General features: G+C 63.6%; 1 protein-coding gene across 9 annotated transcripts in view; it reads left to right on the top strand.

Annotated features, from left to right (window-relative positions):
• RIMBP2 (RIMS binding protein 2) overlaps positions 1 to 18,229 on the top strand; it is a 61,071-nt gene that overhangs the window by 31,544 nt on the left and 11,298 nt on the right. For 5 of the 9 annotated variants that reach the window (XM_036303432.1, XM_036303437.1, XM_036303430.1 and 2 more), the window contains 10 exons: positions 1,809 to 1,859; positions 5,159 to 5,363; positions 6,514 to 6,659; positions 7,672 to 7,748; positions 11,303 to 11,412; positions 11,917 to 12,744; positions 13,845 to 13,996; positions 15,128 to 15,565; positions 15,761 to 15,901; positions 17,381 to 17,536. In XM_036303432.1, the coding sequence (XP_036159325.1) occupies positions 1,809 to 1,859; positions 5,159 to 5,363; positions 6,514 to 6,659; positions 7,672 to 7,748; positions 11,303 to 11,412; positions 11,917 to 12,744; positions 13,845 to 13,996; positions 15,128 to 15,565; positions 15,761 to 15,901; positions 17,381 to 17,536 (2,304 nt within the window). The remainder of the gene's footprint in view (positions 1 to 1,808; positions 1,860 to 5,158; positions 5,364 to 6,513; positions 6,660 to 7,671; positions 7,749 to 11,302; positions 11,413 to 11,916; positions 12,745 to 13,844; positions 13,997 to 15,127; positions 15,566 to 15,760; positions 15,902 to 17,380; positions 17,537 to 18,229) is intronic. The other 4 variants (XM_036303438.1, XM_036303433.1, XM_036303439.1 and 1 more) reach the window with 1 other exon arrangement.

The following is an 18,229-nucleotide window of genomic DNA, read 5'->3' as shown; positions in this document are numbered from 1 at the left end:
ATTCATCCATTCATCCATTCACCCATCCATTCATTCATCCATCATCCGTCCATTCATCCATCCGTCATCTATCTATCTATCTATCATCTATCTATCTATCTATCTATCCATCCATCCATCCTCCATGCATCCCACAAACGTTGACCATGGCTGCTCAGCAGCTGTTCTGGAAACCGAGCGCACAGGGGGTGAGAACAGACAAAGGATCAATCGGTTCCTGTCCTGAAAGCGCCATCTGCAGGAGGGGTAGATGGAGGGGCAGCGACTCCAGTGGGCGGGGTTTAAATGAGTGACAGACATGGTCCACTGGGCTCATGTCCAGGAGGGAGCAGCCTCCCCCCAACCCCCCCGAAGGAGGGGCCGCGCCCAGGATGCGGGCGGCACTGGGCCTAGCCGGGGCTGGGCGGCTGCGGGAGGGGCTGGGGCTTGTCCAAGGGAAGGGGGGCCATTCGAGGCGCCCATCTGTCCAGCCGGATGTCGGGAACTGTGGCCACAGGACATCTGTCCTGCCGGCCTCTTCCGCTCCCAAAGCCGCAGCAGCTGCATGTGAGCCGCCCGGACGCCGCTCCCCATGGGGCCGCCCCTTTCTTTTCATGGCCTCCCGGCCGCACCCCGAGCCTCCCCGAGCCTCCCCGGGTGCCGGTCCCTCCCAAGGCCACTGTGTCCATCGGAAACTGCGTCCAGTGCAGGTCACGGCCTCCCCACCAGCTGGCCCTCGCCCAGCCCCGCGCACGTGGTGGCTCCGATCTTGCGCGACTCGGCCCAGCCCGTTTCATCGGCTCATTTCAACCCTCTCGGGATGCCGCGCGCGGCTGGGAAGGAGCCCGAGCGCCACGCCCGCCCGGTGCTCAGCCGAAGCCGGAGCCCAGCCTGGCTGCCAACTTGGCGGAGTCCGAACGCGCTCGCCGCGCTGTGTCTGCTTCTCCTCCCGCCTCGGAAGCCGGTCTCCGAGCGGCGGCGGCGGCGTTGTTTCTGTCGCCCGTGCGTTGGGCGGCGGGTCTCTCCGGCGTTGGGTGCATCGTCGGTTTGCTGTGAAAGCGACCGTGTTAAGCACTTGGAGACGGAGCCGCGTTCGAGAACCGGGACTCATCGCCGCGCTCTGTTGGCGGCGGCGTTTAGAGCCTCATTTGATGGGAGGGAGAGGGGAGGCGCGGGAAGCCAGGCGCCCGCCTCCCGCCTCCCGCCTGTGGACGCTGGCCAGGGGGGAGCGGACAGTCTGTCCTCCAGGCCCCGAGAGAAAGTCCTCCTTCAGACGGAGATTTTTTATTTTATTTTTTATTTTTCCGTATTGACTTTTAGAGAGAGGACGGGAGAGGGAGAGAGAGAAACATCCACGATGAGAGAGAGTCATGGCTCGGCCGCCTCCCGCACGCCCCCAACTGGGGATCGAGCCCACGACCCGGGCCTGTGCCCTTGACCGGGAATCGAACCCGGGACCTTTCAGTCCGCAGGCTGGTGCTCTACCCACTGAGCCACACCGGCCGGGGCTGTTACCACATCTTCATCCAGTTGTCCCTCGAAGGGCACATTGGTTTCAGGGGCAGAATCAGAGCCGCCCCCTCACGCCCCCCCCCCTCAGATCAGGGTGCGCCCCCCAGTGTTCACAGGGTCGGACGCAGCGGGATCCACCCCATCTTGCCCGGAGGGGTGGGGAGGGGGAGAAAAATGAGAGCTGATCCTGACGCTCGGAATTCCGGGCTCTTAGGGGGACAGAAGCCGGGGCTCACTCCCAGCTCACCTGGACGCCCCCCGTTCTCTTAGACCCCCCCCCCCTTAACCTTCACTTGTCTCTTTTTATCACCAACAAGGCTCAGGTTGAAGCGAAGAAGGAGCATGAAGGCGCCGTGCAGCTGCTAGAGGTAGGGGCGGCGGCGGCCAGGCCGGGTCGGGTGGGAACAGTCGCTCAGGTTTGCCGGGGCCTGGGGTCCTGTCCAGGGGCCTGGGGTCCCGTCACCAGGGCTGTGCACACCCCACACCCCTCCCCTCTCACCAGCGCAGGCAGCCTGCACCACAGGTGGTGTCTTGAGCCCCCTGTGTGTGAGGAAGTGAATGCACAGAGAGGTTAAGCAATTTTCCCTCGGCCACACAGCCCGCATCAGGGCGGGGGTCTCAGCTGTGGCCGTCTCCCTCTGTTGGCATCTCGCCCTGCGGGCATCTCCCCCTGCGGGCTCCCTGGGCGGGAAGCTAGGAGGATGGCCCTGGCAGGGCGGGAGTTTTGGGTTCCGTGGGGAGCCCCTCGTGGTGGCAAAGTGGCTGCAGCTGCTCCCGACTCTCCACGAAGGCTCAGGCCGCGGCAAGGAGCCGAGTCCCGAGGGGAAGGGCGGTGGACCTCCCGCCGTCCGAGAATCGTGCCCAGTGCATTTTTAATTTTATTTCAATCCTCACCCGAGGATACTTTCCCATGGATTTTTGGAGAGAGTAGAAGAGAGAGGGAGAGACACAGAGAAACATTGGTGGGAGGGAGACACATTGGTGGGTCGCCTCCTACCCTCGCCCTGACCGGGGCCGGGGCTGGGGATCGAGCCTGCAGCCGAGGTCCGTGCCCCTGACCGGGAATCGAACCCGGGACCCTTCCGTCTGAGGGCCAGCGCCCTATCCACTGAGCCACACGGGCCAGGGCCGCCCACTGCGCTGTAATTCGCATGGGCTCCTGGCTGCAAGCGTAGCTGCTTTGCTTCCAGTCGCCCGCAGCGCGTTGCCTGGACGGCCCATGTTGTCCTGATGGCCTTCGAGACGCCGCCGCCGCCGTGAGGGTCCCGCGGGGCCGGGTCCCGGCTGGTGGCCTGCATGCCTGCCGTGGCGTGTGCTGGCGGCCGTGATGCGCTTGGGGGAGGCGTGCGCTGGGCCGGGAGCCGTGCCTGTACTCACACGCGTTTCTGTGCTTGTGTCTCGTTGCTTCGGCCAGAACACCTTGGAGAGCATGCAGGTACTGCAGGGCCTCCCGCCCGCAGCCGGGGACCCTCCGCGCATGGAGCCGCCTGCTCCGGCCGCTCAACCCTCCTCCCCCACGGGCAGCTCCTGGGGCGGCCGAGGGCGTGGGGCTCGGGGGGCCGGGCTGGGGGCTGAGGAGCTGCCCGGAGCCTCCAAGGGGCCAGATGTTCATGGGGCCAGGCGCCCCGTTCTGGCCTCTGAGGGTTGGGCGGCTGCGAGCTGGTTTCCTGCTGAGGCTGTGACGTTCAGGCCCCCTGAACGCCGATGACCCAGGAGGAGGAGGTGTGGGCTCGGGCACCACGCCACCCAGAGCCCGGGGGTCGGGGGTCAGGGGTTGGGCATCGGAGTCCGACCTGGCCTGAACGTCGCACCTGCGTGTCCGTGTCTATGTCCGTATCTGTGTCTGTGTCCGTGTCCGTGTCCGTGCCCGTGCCCGTGTCCGTGTCTGTGTCTGTGTGTGTGTGTGTCGTGGGGGCCGTGTCCGTGGGGGGACAGACGGCATGGGGGCTCCTGCCTGCGCTTCCAGGCCTCAGGGCATTGGCCCGAGTGGGACGGGCTGGGCGTGGGCAGAGCGGGAGGCGAGGCTGGGGGGGCCATGGCGGGGTCTCTGCCACACCTGGATCCGGGGTCTGTGTGAGGCCACGCAGGCGTGACACTCGGTGCCACGGGGCTGTCCACGCGAGAGCCCGGGAGCGAGCAGATGGAGCTTGTGCATCTGTGTCCTCAGGGCCGGGCGGGGGCCTTGTTCCTGCCAAGGGCCGTTTGGATATTTATGTGCCTTTAAAAATATATATATTTTCATGGACTTCAGAGAGGAAAGGAGAGGGAGAGAGAAACATCACTGATGAGAGAGAATCACGGATCGGCTGCCTCCTGCACACCCTCCACTGGGGATCAAGCCCACAACCTGGGCCTGTGCCCTGACCGGGAATCGAACCGTGACCTCCTGGTTCCTAGGTCGATGCTCAACCGCTGAGCCACACCGACCGGGCACAGGCTCTGAGGCAGCCCCCCCCCCCCCCCCAGGGCTGCTCCATTAGGTGCAGGGTGATCCCCCAGGGCAGCCCAGAGGCCCCGGGGTCAGGGCCGCCCAGAGGGTGCACGTGGGGGCTCTGGGGATGTGATGACTGAGGTGAGAGCCGGGCCCTGGAGGGGCTCCTGGCCTGGGGATCACCCAGAATCCGCGTGGAGGGAGCCCGTGTGTCTGGCTGACGGCGCGGAGCAGGGGGCCTGGTGAGCCGGCACGGCCTCGCGCTGCGACCACTCTGTGCTGAGGACCGACAGGCGTCCAGGCCGCCGAGGAGGGCAGGGCCCCGGGTGGCGAGGTCTGTGCCACCGTTTACCCTGGAGTTCTGCAGGGCACGCTGCACCCGATTGTGGGCCAGGAAACGGAGGCCCACGAGGGGACCGGGCTGGTCTCCAGGGGCCGGAGCGAGGAGGGCGTCCGGCTCAGAGTCGGGGGGTCAGAGACCTGAGTCCGGTCCTCCACCTCCAGGGTGTGTGGCCTTGGCCACCGGTCCCGGGCTGGCTCCTTCAGCGTTCGTGACGCCGGAGTCAGAGGAGAAACACCTCTGGGCTCTGGCTGTTTTCCGGTGTTTTTTTTTTGTTTTGTTTTGTTTTTTTTATATTTTTATTGACTTCAGAGAGGAAAGGAGAGGGAGAGAGAGAGAAACATCAATGACAAGAGAGAATCATGGACCGGCTGCCTCCTGCAGGCCCCCCACTGGGGATGGAGCCCACAACCCGGGCCTGTGCCCTGACTGGGAATCGAACCGTGTCCTCCTGGTTCCCAGGTCGACGCTCAGCCACTGAGCCCGCCGGCCGGGCTGGAATTCCCTTCCATGGGGAGCGTGGTGTTCCCTGAGGTTCTGCAGGACCAGGGCGGGGGCCCCGTAGGAAAGTGCACTGTGGGCGAGCGACTGAGCTCTCCCCCCGTCCGGGCTGTCCCCTCTCTCGCCCCAAATTTCAACCCCCAAGTGCCCGGCTGCGCACAGAGCCAGGGCGGCCTCCGGGACGCTGAGCAGCGGCTCCTGTGGGTCCCCCGTCCCCCGGGAGGGAGCTGGGCCGGCAGCCGGGCTGAGCCGATGGAGGTGGGAGGCAGCCCCGGCCACACACAGCCACGCACAACACGCGTGCACACCCGGGCACAGACACGCGCGCACACACGCTCCCCGCCCCGCTGCCTGCTGACTCGCGTGCCTCCCGCTGACTCGCGTGCCCCCCGCAGTGCAAGGTGCGGGAGCTGGAGGACAAGTGCCGGGCCCAGAGCGAGCAGTTCAGCCTCCTGTCGCGGGACCTGGAGAAGTTCCGGCAGCACGCGGGCGCCATCGACCTGCTGGGCGGCTCCCTGGTCCCCCTGGATGCCCCCCTGGCCCCCGGCAGCAAGCCCTTCCCGCAGTTCATGAACGGACTCGCCCCCTCCATCGGGGCAGGTGAGCGCCCGGAGCCCCCCCTCACCCCGGGCCGAGTGGAGAAGGGACCGGTGACCCCCAGGTGGGCCGAGCACAGCGGGGCCTGGGAGGGCGGGCAGCCAGCCTGCCGGGACCTGCGAGCGCCAGACAGGTGTCGTCGGCAAACGTGACTCGGTGCTGTCCCAAGCCCCGCTGCCCGGACAGGAAGCCGGGCCCTGTCGGGGCCACATGGCTGGGAGCCCAGAGCAGGGCTTGAGCCAGGGGATCCGGGCCGGGGACCACACTGTCACTCAGGGTGGGGACCTGCCAGACGCGTTTCTCTCTTTTTTTAATTATTTTTATTTATTACTATTTTTTAAAATATATTTTATTGATTTTTTACAGAGAGGAAGGGAGAGGGATAGAGAGCCAGAAACATCGATGAGAGAGAAACATCGATCAGCCGCCTCCTGCACATCCCCCCACTGGGGATGTGCCCGCAACCCAGGTACATGCCCTTGGCCGGAATCGAACCTGGGACCCGAGTCCGCAGGCCGACGCTCTATCCACTGAGCCACACCGGTTAGGGCTCTCTCTTTTTTAAAAAAATATGTTTTTAAAAAATATTTTTATTGATGTCAGAGAGGAAGGGAGAAGGAGAGAGAGAGAAACATCCATGATGACAGAGAATCACGGATCGGCAGCCTCCTGCACGCCCTGCACTGGGGATGGAGCCCACAACCCGGGCCTGTGCCCTGACCGGGAATCGAACCCGGGACTGTTCAGTCCGCAGGTTGACACTCAATCCACTGAGCCAGGCTGGCTGGGCCCGCATTTCTCTTTAGCTGACCCCCCCCCCCCCCGCCATCGCCCCCCGCCCCCCCCCCCCCCCCGCAGCCCCTGGTGACAGGGGCCGCACCCGGAACTCGGTCCCGATAGAGGCAGCGAGCCTGACAGCGGGGCATTGAGCACCGGGCTGCCAGGTCCCGGGAGCAGGGGCTGGGGCTGTCCACGGCCCTGTGCCCCGGTGCCCACAGCCCCACTGGGCACAGCGGGTGCAGAGGAGACATTTATGGGATGAACCGTGTCCCGGGGGCTCGCGAAGCCAGCGGGGAGCGGGCGCGGCTGCGGACGGCGCCGTGCGTGTCCCCGTCACTCCATCTCTGTCCGCCGTCTCCGTGTCCGTGGCCAGGTCAGGACGGCCCCTTCGGGAGCCGCGCTGTGATCGGGGACTACATCCGGCCCCTCCCGCTGCCCGGGGACTCGCCGGAGCCTCTGCCCACCAAGCCCCCCTTTCTGTCCAGATCCGGAAGCTCAAGATGCAGATTTGAGTCCGATGTGAGTCCTGCCCCGGGGAGGGGGCCCGTGTGAGGAGGAGGGAGGCAGTGGGCGCGCAGCCTGTCCTGGGGAGGTGCCCACGAACGCTCACGCTCACACCTACCCCTCGGCCCGGTGCTGATGCTGGGCCTGGCCCCGCCCCCCATGGTTGTGGCCGCCGTCAGGGGACACGTGGGCAGAGTTCTTGTGCTCTGCCGACTCTGAGACGGCAGAGAAGTGGGGACCTGGGAGGAAAGAGCCCCGTGCCACCTCCTCCATGCAGCCCTCCCGGGTGTCTCACCCTAAGCACTGAGCCAAGTGGGCCTGTGTGTCTCTCCCTGGACGGAACCTTGAGAGCAGAGGGCACAGATCATGGTCTACCTTTGTCTTCTTCTTCTTTTTAAATGTATTTTTATTGGTTTCAGAGAGGAAGGGAGAGGGAGAGAGAGAGAAATATGAGGAGAATCAATGATGAGACAGGATCATTGATTCAAGTGCCTCCTGCACGCCCCGCACTGGGGATCGAGCCTGTGACCCCTGGCATGTGCCCTTGACCGGAATCGAACCCGGGACCCTTCAGTCTGCAGGCCGACGCTCTATCCACTGGGCCACACCGGCCACGGCTCTCTGTGTCTTCTAAGGACCCTCGCAGGGCCCAGCTCAGCGAGCGCCCCGTGCCTCACATCACGTGGGGCAGGCCCTCGCCCACGTCCAGGCTTGGGGGGCACAGGAGTGCTTTACAGAGGCCCCTGGGGACCCGGAGCCCACAGAGCTCCGTCATGGCCTTAGGGGCACCAGCATCTCCCGGGACCCTCCACGTGAGGCTGCTGGGCCCGGGACCCCCCAATGAGGCTGCATCTCCCGGTGACTCCCCAATGAGGCTGCAGGGCCCGGGACCCCCCACGTGAGGCTGCAGGGCCCGGGGACCCCCCAATGAGGCTGTAGGGCCCGGGGGCCGTGGAAGGGTTCCTGTGTGTCCCCCGCGGGAAGCAGGAAGCCACAGCGTCCTAACCGAGTGTCCTGTGTCCCCCAGATGGACAATGAACGGAACGCCAACCCCCCCAAGCAGAGGTACTCAGGGAAGGTGCACCTGTGTGTGGCCCGCTACAGGTGAGGCGGGCCGGGGCGGGCCGGGACGGGGTGGGGGCCGGCCGGGAGCGGAGGGTGCCCCTTCCCGGCCCCGGGAGAGGGTTGGGCGAGGCTTCGGTGGACGGGGATCTGAGGGACAGGGAGGCTGTGAGGCCGCACCTGCGTGGCCGGTGTCAGGGGCCTGGGTCCTGGCCGACGCCCACGGCCTCACGGCTTGCGACTTTGGTCGTGTCCTCGCTCCTCACTGGGACGTTAAAGTCGGGACTAAGACGTCTGCTTGGCCTTGACCCCGAGAGTTAATTTCGACCAATAAAAACGTGGCCTTCTCCGGGTACGATCGCGGGAACCATCACCCTTTGTTACAATTAATAGCGCGGCTGTCACCACCGACTCACAGGGATGGCAAGCTTACCAGGTGTATGGGTTACTAATGCGGGTTAACCTTCAACCGGTTACTAATGCGGGTTAACCATCAACAGGTTACTAATGCGGGTTAACCATCAACCGGTTACTAGTGCGGGTTAACCATCAACCGGTTACTAGTGCGGGTTAACCATCAACCGGTTACTAATGCGGGTTAACCATCAACTGGTTACTAATGCAGGTTAACCTTCAACCGGTTTCTGGTGCGGGTTAACCATCAACCGGTTACTAGTGCGGATTAACCTTCAACCGGTTACTAGTGCGGGTTAACCATCAACAGGTTACTAATGCGGGTTAACCATCAACCGGTTACTAGTGTGGGTTAACCATCAACCGGTTACTAGTGCGGGTTAACCATCAACCGGTTACTAATGTGGGTTAACCATCAACTGGTTACTAATGCAGGTTAACCTTCAACCGGTTTCTGGTGCGGGTTAACCATCAACCGGTTACTAGTGCGGATTAACCATCAACAGGTTACTAATGCGGGTTAACCATCAACCGGTTACTAGTGCGGGTTAACCATCAACCGGTTACTAGTGCGGGTTAACCATCAACCGGTTACTGGTGCGGGTTAACCATCAACCGGTTACTAGTGCGGGTTAACCATCAACCGGTTACTAATGCGGGTTAACCATCAACTGGTTACTAATGCAGGTTAACCTTCAACCGGTTTCTGGTGTGGGTTAACCATCAACCGGTTACTAGTGCGGATTAACCATCAACAGGTTACTAATGCGGGTTAACCATCAACCGGTTACTAGTGCGGGTTAACCATCAACCGGTTACTAGTGCGGGTTAACCATCAACCGGTTACTGGTGCGGGTTAACCATCAACCGGTTACTAGTGCGGGTTAACCATCAACCGGTTACTAATGCGGGTTAACCATCAACTGGTTACTAATGCAGGTTAACCATCAACCGGTTTCTGGTGTGGGTTAACCATCAACCGGTTACTAGTGCGGATTAACCATCAACAGGTTACTAATGCGGGTTAACCATCAACCGGTTACTAGTGCGGGTTAACCATCAACCGGGTACTAGTGCGGGTTAACCATCAAAGCGTGGTTCAAATTGATTATTTGACAAAGAACGTCCAGGTCAACCGAAAAAGTTTGAAGACCGACAATGACAAGCTTTATTGGGTGGAGATGCGTGTCCAACTGAGAAACAACTCGCGGAAAGATTCAACGTTGCTCAGCAAACCATTTCCGACCGTTTACAAGCAATGGGAGCCATTTTAAAGGAAGGAAAATGGGTGTCACATCAACTGGACGAAAGGCAAACGGAAAACCGAAAAGTCATCAGTAAAATGCGGCTTCAGCGGGTTGATCCAGGTCAGCCATCCACATCGACTGCAAGGCCACATCGCCTCGGAGAGAAGACAGTGCTCTGTGTTTGGTGGGATCGGGAAGGTGTGGAGTATCAGGCGCTTCTAACACCAGGTGAGACCGTTAATACTGATCGCTGCCGACAACAAATAATCAATTTGAGCCGCGCTCTGATCGTAAAACAACCAGAATGGTACAGAAGACACGGCAAAGTAATTTTGCTTCGTGATGACGCACCATCACACACTTCCAAACCGCATTTTAATGGGCATGCAGATTAGCTATTAACCAGTTAAAAACTCGGATACCGGTTAAAAATCCGGATCAGGCATTAACCGGCTATTTGTGGTCGGTAGCAATCAGTATTAACGGTTTCACCTGGTGTTAGAAGCGCCTGATACACCACACCTTCCCGATCCCACCAAACACAGAGCACTGTCTTCTCTCCGAGGCGATGTGGCCTTGCAGTCGATGTTGATGGTTGACCTGGATCAACCCGTGATTTTGTGCGTTTGGGATTCTCAGAATAAACCCACTTCTCATCGCCAGTCACAACTCGATGCCAAAAAGACTTCCTTTCGTGCCGTTGAAGCCACATTTTACTGATGACTTTTCGGTTTTCCATTTGCCTTTCGTCCAGTTGGTGTGGCACCCATTTTCCTTCCTTTAAAATGGTTCCCATTGCTTGTAAACGGTCGGAAATGGTTTGCTGAGCAACGTTGAATCTTTCTGCGAGTTGTTTCTCAGTTGGACACGCATCTCCACCCAATAAAGCTTGTCATTGTCGGTCTTCCATCTTTTTCGGTTGACCTGGATGTTCTTTGTCTTTCCCACCGAAATCCTCACTTTTAAAGCGTTTAAACCAGCGTCCACACGTATCCTGAGATGGAGCATGTTCACCTATGATGTTAACACCTTCAGCAAATTTGACATATGAAGTTTTGAAGCTTGTTGTTAATAGAACAAAATAGCATACATATCAAATCGCATATACATCAGCATATGTGTAACTCCATCTATTGAAAAAACCCCACATTAGTAACCGGTACACCTGGTATTTTCCTACTGAGGCGACTTTTCTGTTGTTTTTTATTTTATTTATTTTTTATTTAAAAAAAAAATCCTCAAAACCTCAGAGGGAAGGTAGGGGAGGGTGGGGGTAAATGGGAGAGATCAACCAAAGGACTTGTATGCGTGCCTGTAAGCCTAACCAGTGGACACAGACACCGGGGGTGAGGGCATGAGTGGGGTGGGGTGGGGGGGCATTGGGGGGATAATTCCTTAATCAATAAAGAGAGAGAAAAAGTATTTATCTTTGATGGCAAGTACTCTAAAGACAGAGACGTTTTAACTGGGTTTATTGGGGTGATATTGGTTAATAATTGGTTAATAAAATTATACAAGCTTCCATTGAAGAAAAAATCCTCACGTGAGGGTATTTTCCCATTGATTTTTAGAGAGAGGGGAAGAGAGAGGGAGAGACAGAGAGAAACTTCGATGTGAGAGACACACATCGATGGGTTGCCTCCTGCACGCGCCCCGACCAGGGCCCGGCCAGGGAGGACCCTACAACCCAGGTGCGTGCCCTTGACCGGAATCAAACCTGGGACCCTTCGGTCCGCAGGCCGATGCTCTGCCCACTGCGCCACACCGGCCGGGGCTTGCCCTCTGTCTCAAGCCTGTGGGAGGAAGCTGGCGACGGCCAGGATCTGACCTGTTAGTGCCGAGGCCGGCGGAGAGGGGGCTGGCGCGGCCCAGGGTCCGCGAGGCCGGGGCTGCATCAGCCTCCCCCCATCACCCCCCACCCCGTTTCTCCCGTAGCTACAACCCCTTCGACGGCCCCAATGAGAACCCAGAGGCCGAGCTGCCGCTCACGGCGGGGAAATACCTCTACGTCTACGGGGACATGGACGAGGACGGCTTCTATGAAGGTCTGTTCCACGCAGCAGTCGCTGGGCGTGCGAGGCCGGTTCCTGCGGGGCTGACGGGTGCGGGGGCCTGGGGAACGGGCAGGCCGGCCCCGGACGACCCTGCTGGCCAGGCTCCCCCGCCTGCCTCCCGCGTGACAGTCCCCCTGCGGTGCCGAGCGGGGTTCCCGGGGTCCCTCCTCTGACCCCGACACCCGGTGGGTGTGACTATACTCACCTGGTTTCCCAGGCAACCATGTGCCACACGCGGCCGAGACCCTCTGGTCCCCGCGGGCTCCCTCCTCCCTCCGAGTCACTGCCCAGCACTGGGGTCCCCCCGTTGGCATCTTCTCGGGCAGGGCCCGTTCAGGAGCCCCCTCTTCAGGCTTCGGCAGGCGCCGTGGGAAGAGCAGGCTGGTGGGTGGGGGACACCCCACGGGGGTGACGTCTGCGCGGACCCCTGGGCCCCGGTCACTCCCCCGTGCCTGCGGCTCTGAGCTCCGGGGGTGACTCTGCCCCCGCTCCCAGCAGGCGAGCTCCTGGGCGGGCAGCGGGGGCTCGTGCCCTCCAACTTCGTGGACCTGGTGCAGGACAGCGAGGCCAGGCTGAGCGCGCTGGAGACCGAGCAGGGGCAGAACCTCCTCAACCAGACGGGCCTGGGCCTGGGCCTGGGCCTGGGCGGGGAGGACCCCCTGGACCTGCCCCCGCCCTCCCCTCCGGCCCCGGGCGGCCCCGACGACGACGGCGAGGGGACCCCGGACGCGAGCATCGACGACCTCGGCGAAGACCTCGTGCCTTACCCCCGCAAGATCACCCTCATCAAGCAGCTGGCCAAGAGCGTGATCGTGGGCTGGGAACCGCCGGCCCTGCCGCCCGGCTGGGGCCCGGTGGGCGGCTACACGGTGCTGGTGGACCAGCAGCCGCGCCTGAGCCTCCCGCCGGCCGGCAGGACCAAGGCGCTGATCGAGAAGCTGGGCGTGGCCGCTGGCACCCACCGCGTGTCCGTGCAGTGCGTGACCGGCCGGGGCAGCTCGGACCAGCTGCGCTGCACGCTGCTGGTGGGCAAGGACGTGGTGGTCGCCCCGTCCCAGCTGCGGGCGGACGACGTCACGCCCACCTCCGCGCGGCTCTCCTGGCTGCCCACCAACAGCAACTACAGCCACGTGGTGTTCCTGGACGGGCAGGAGCAGGGCGTGGCGCGGGCCGCCCGGTACCGGTACCAGCTGCTCAACCTCAGGCCCGGCACCGCCTACAAGGTCCGGGTGCTGGCCCGCCCCCACCAGGTGCCCTGGCAGCTGCCCCTGGAGCAGAGGGAGAAGAAGGAGGCCTTTGTGGAGTTCTGCACGCTGCCCGCCGGTGAGCGGCCCCCGGGGCTCCGTGGGGAGCAGGGGGGTCACCCGTGCAGGACGTGGGGGCGGGGGAGGTGGGCAGAGGGAGAGCTGCATGCAGCCACAGCATCCTGGGAAAGCCCCTAAGTCACCTGCGAGACACGGTGTGTGTGCGTGTGCATGTCTGTGCATGTGTGCGTGCATGTATGTGCATGCCTGTGCGTGTGTGTGTGTGAGAGAGATAGGGTGTCAGCAGTGGGGCCCAGGTCCTGAGGGGGTGGCGTCTGAGCGGATCCCTGTGACCCCGTCACTCTCCCTGGGGCTGGTCAGGACCGTGAGCTCCTGGACCACAGAGGGGCTGGTGTGTGAGGGAGATACACACACACACACATGCACACTCGCGCGCACACGCAAGCACACCGTGCGCACACACGTGCACAGACACGTGCACAGACACACGCATGGAGGGAGGAGGGGCGAGGCAGGGCGCAGTCATGTGCCCATTGGCCAGGCCTGAGTCACGGGGGGCCTGGGGACCCCCAGCAGCTCAGTCCAACCACAGCCTGAGGACCCAGCGCTGGTTCCCGCCGGGGCGGCCGGGGGCGCCCTCCTCCATCCGCTCTCACACTCCCCTCCCCCCGCCCGGCCCGGCCACTCCTTTTTCTCGTGCATGTTGGTTTGTTTGTTTGTTTAAAATATATTTGTATTGATGTCAGAGAGGAAGGGAGAGGGAGAGAGAGAAACATCCATGTTGAGAGAGAATCATGGACCGGCTGCCTCCTGCACGCCCCCCACTGGGGATGGAGCCTGCAACCGGGCCTGTGCCCCGACCGGGAATCGAACCGTGACCTCCTGGTTCGCATGTCGATGCTCAACCACGGAGCCACACCAGCCGGGCTCATGGGTGTTTATTTTTATTAAAGTGGAGTTGACAGACGTCAGCACACGAGTTTCAGGCACAACACAGGGCTCCCTGGGGCCCACCTGGGACCCGTCACCGCACGGAGCTGTGGCGACACGCTGACCGCGTTCTGTGATTCCTTACGTGATAGCGGGGCGGGTCCCTGGAGCGAGCGGCCTCCTTCCCGGGGGAGCCCCGCCCGGCATGTGCCTCTGCGCTGTCCCCAGGTCCCCCGGCTGCCCCCCAAGACGTCACCGTCCAGGCGGGAGCCACCCCAGCCATCGCCCAGGTCTCCTGGAAGCCGCCCGCCCTGAGTGCCACCGGGCTGTCCAACGGGGCCACCGTCACGGGCTACGGCGTGTACGCAAAGGGGCAGAGGGTGAGTCATGGGGGGGCACCCCAGGACTGTGGGTACCTGCTCCGGGGAGGGTGACGGCCGAGCATCCTTCCTCCCTCCGCTGCCACCAGCAGTTATTACACACCCGCCACCCCACGGCCACCCCACGGCCACCCCACGGCCACCCCACGGCCACCCCAGGGCTGCAGAGCACTAGGCCCCCCCACTTCTGCCCCACCCCTTCCCAGAATCCCCTGCCCGCCTCCCACTGCTCACCCTCCTGGTTCTCCTGCCCCCGGGATTAAAAGTCCACCTGTTTTGCCCGGCCGGCGTGGCTCCGTGGTTGAGCATTGACCTATGAACCAGGAGGTCACGGTTTGATTCCCGGTCGGGGCACAGGCCCCGGTTACGGGCTCCATCCCCAGTGGGGGGCGTGCAGGAGGCAGCCGGTCCATGATTCTCTCTCATCACTGGTGTTTCTCTCTCTCTCTCTCCCTCTCCCTTCCTCTCGGAAATCAATAAAAATATATTTTTTAAAAGTTCACCTGCCTTGAGTTCCCCAACATCAGGGCCCCCGGATAGATGACAGGCCTAGGAATCCCTCATGAACACATGGCCAGGCCTTGACTCCACAGGGCAGGTGTGGAAGCAGATGGCCTCAGGCTCCTCCCCCTCCCCCTCCCCCTCCCCCTCTCCTCCCCCTCCCCTCCCCCTCCCCCCTCCCCCTCCCCCTCCCCCTCCCCCTCCCCCTCCCCCTCCTCCTCCCCATCCCCATCCCGGCCCACGGGTCATGCAGCTGCCTCCTCCCTCCGCCCCGGTCCCTGTGAGGGGCAGGGCTGACCACTCAGTGGCCCGCAGTGTCTGGCTGCCTCCAGCTCCCATGTGCGCGTGGTCCCTGCAGCCGGTGGCCCTGTCTCTGCTCCCCGGCCAGGCCTCCTCGCCCTCCTCCTGCCCAGCTGTGGCCACAATGAACTTTACGCCCTGGCCCTCTGCGCCCCTCAGTGTGTCTCTGAGTTGGTTCTGGACACGGAAGCCTTCTGTCCAGTGGGCGGCGGGGGGGCGGGCGCTGGTGTCCGCAGACTCCCAAGGGCCTCCCCTGCCGAGACCCGCCGATGCCGGGGTGCAGGGGGCGGGTGGGGGCTGGGCGGCCCGTTAGTGGCTCTCTCTGTGCAGGTGGCCGAGGTCGCCGCCCCCACGGCGGACGGCGTGGCCGTGGAGCTGGCGCGGCTGCGCGGCCTGGACGCCAGGGGCCTGACGGTGCGGACCCTCTCGGCTCAGGGCGAGTCCATGGACTCCGCCGTCGCCGCCGTCCCCCCTGACCTCCTGGTGCCTCCCGCCCCCCCGAGAGCGCCCACCCCACAGCCGTTAGCAAGTGCCGGAGCCCCCGAAACCAAAGACGACCGCCCGGGGCCCCACGTCCGAGCGGACGAGGCCTGGGAGCAGGGCCGGGCGCCCACCCTCGGGCACACGCTGGAGCTGCCCGGCCTGCCCGGCCGGCGCTCGCCCTCGCCCAGCCGGATCCTCCCGCAGCCGCAGGGCGCCCCCGTGTCCAGCTCCGTGGCCAAGGCCATGGCCCGGGAGGCCGCGCAGAGGGTGGCCGAGAGCAGCAGGGTAAGGCGGCGCCCGCCTCGGGCCCCTCTGAAGTCCGTAAAATGTATTAAAAAATCAAAGAAACCCGCCCAGGAGCCAGGGCCCTCGCGGGGCGGCTCTGAGGGGCTGTGGGTGGCGAAGGGAAGGGTGGGACCCGGAGCCCCCTCCCCCTGGGGCCCGCCCGGCGCCTCGCTCACCCGCCCTCTCCTCCTCAAGTTAGAGAAAAGGAGCGTGTTCATGGACAGGGGCGGGCAGTACGCCAACTCGGACGAGGAGGACGGCTACGAGTCCCCTGACCTCAGGAGGAGGGGCGCCTCCGTGGACGACTTCCTGAAGGGCTCCGAGCTGGGCAAGCCGGTGAGTGCCGGGCGGGCAGTGCGGGCGGGCAGCTGGGCGGTGACCATAGGAGCCTCTGGAGGTGAGGACCCCCCCCCCCCGCCCCCCGGAAAGATGGGGAGGTGCCAGCCCACGAGACAGCAACCTTGGTGGGTGCGGGGAGTCGGACTGAACTGTGCTGTGCCTTTGGGACCTCATTTGGGGACAGTTCCAACGTCTGTGTGCGAGCCCCCCCCCCCCCCGCCCCCCGGCTCAGCTGGGGCAAAACCCACCATTGGTTGGTTCACTCTGGGTAACGGGGCAGACGTTTGCCGGGCACCTGCTATTGCTCAGCGTCTCGGGAGGCTCAGAAATAACCTCCAGTCACGGAGCCTTGCACACGGGGGCCTTGCACACGGAGCCTTGCACACAGAGGCTTTGCATGTGGAGGCCTTGCACACGGGGGCCTTGCACGCGGAGCCTTGCACACAGAGGCTTTGCATGTGGAGCCTTGCACACGGGGGCCTTGCACACGGAGCCTTGCACACAGAGGCTTTGCACGTGGAGGCCTTGCACACGGGGGCCTTGCACGCGGAGCCTTGCACACAGAGGCTTTGCATGTGGAGGCCTTGCACGCGGAGGCCTTGCACACGGGGGCCTTGCACACGGGGGCCTGTAAGCTTTCTTTGGTCGCAGTGAAGGTTTGTTTTAGTTTTTTCTTTCAACTGCTGTGCCAACCCCAACCTTCCTGCCCCGGAGCCACACGGCCGACCAGGGTGCGGGCGGCCGGGGCAGCGCCCACAGCAGGTCCCCAGGGCCGGTTGGTCTCTGGTTCTGCCGGGCGTCGTCTGATGGGAGTGTCCTCAGATGGGTCCCGATCCCTCCCAGACCAGCTGTGTGTGTGTGTGTGTGTGTGTGTGTGTGTGTGTGTGTGTTTATTTATTTAAAATGTGTTTTCATTGATGTCAGAGAGGAAAGAGAGGGAGAGAGAGAGAATCATGGGTCGGCTGCCTCCTGCACGCCCCCCACTGGGGATGGAGCCCACAACCCGGGCCTGTGCCCTGACCGGGAATCGAACCCTGACCTCCTGGTTCCTAGGTCGACGCTCAGCCGCTGAGCCACGCCGGCCGGGCTCTGTGTGTTCCAGACCACAGGCTGCTATTTAAATCTGAAACGCCTGGAAGAGGCCATAGATGCCCCCTCCCCCCACCCCCCACCCTCCATTTCCCGTGCCCGAGCCTCCCGCCACTTGGGCTGCCCCGGTGGCTCACGCCTTTGCCCGGCCGCCACGTTGGAGCTGCTGGTGGCGCCGGGAGAGCCGTTTCCCAGCCCCAGCATCCTGCTGCCCAAGCCCACGGTCTGGGTGCCTGTGCCCATCCGGGCCAGCTTCTGGCCGCCCAGCTCCCGGGCTCATGGCCACCGAGGCCGCCACGCCTCACGCCCGACGCCGTCCGTTAGCCGAGACGGCGAGGAGGGAGCTTGGGGCCCAGAGAGGTTGCTCACCGACCCCTTCCTGCCCAGCCGCACTGCTGCCATGGCGACGAGTACCACACGGAGAGCAGCCGGGGCTCGGACCTGTCCGACATCATGGAGGAGGACGAGGAGGAGCTGTGCTCGGAGATGCAGCTGGAGGGGGGCCGGCGGCGGCCCAGCGGCACGTCCCACGGCGCCCTCAAGGTCAGTGCGGCCGGCCCCCGCCTGCCCCAGCCTGGCCCTGCTGCCCCCGGGAGCCCACCCTTGGGGACTGGCTTCTTCCTCGCCATGGACTTTGCACCCGGGATCCCGCCCTCCCTCTGGGTCTGAACTCTCGGCCAACACGGCGGGTGGGGGTTTGGGAGCCGCCCTTTGGCAGCCTCCAGGGGCACCCAGCTCGGCAGCAGGGATTGGGGGGCAGCGGAGGAACAATGGAGGCCCCCCTCCACCCCGGCCCTGAGCGCTCACCCCCAGAGAACCAGCAGCCCGAGGACAGGGACCCTGACTCAGGACGGGGGGTCGGGAGCACCGGGCCGGCTGGGGGATTGTGGGAAGGTCCCGGCACCCGCTGGGCCCTGCGGGGGGGGGGGGGGGCGGGAGGGTGCGGAGGGCCAGGAGGGATGGCTGTCCTCGAGGACAGGGGGTCACACACACGACCCCCCTCAGACCCCCCACCAGGGACCCCGTGCTTGGCGTGGCTGTCAGCGGGTTTGAGGGGAGGTCACCCTCATGGAGACGAAGCCCAGGAGCCGGGCCACGCGTGTCCCTGTCCTTGTTGGGGGCGTGGCCACCCCGCTGCCGGCTGCTCTGCCTCGAGCTCGTATTCACGCCCCTGGGCAGCCTGGGTTCATGGGTGGGTCCCCTCTGCGTGCCAGGCCCTGGGCCAGGCCACGGGGG

This window comes from Myotis myotis, unplaced genomic scaffold (genome assembly GCF_014108235.1).
Source record: "Myotis myotis isolate mMyoMyo1 unplaced genomic scaffold, mMyoMyo1.p scaffold_m19_p_37, whole genome shotgun sequence".
Classification (NCBI taxonomy): Eukaryota; Metazoa; Chordata; class Mammalia; order Chiroptera; family Vespertilionidae; genus Myotis; species Myotis myotis.
The sequence above is the reverse complement of the archived record's forward strand: the minus strand, read 5'-3'. Positions and strand labels throughout refer to the sequence as shown.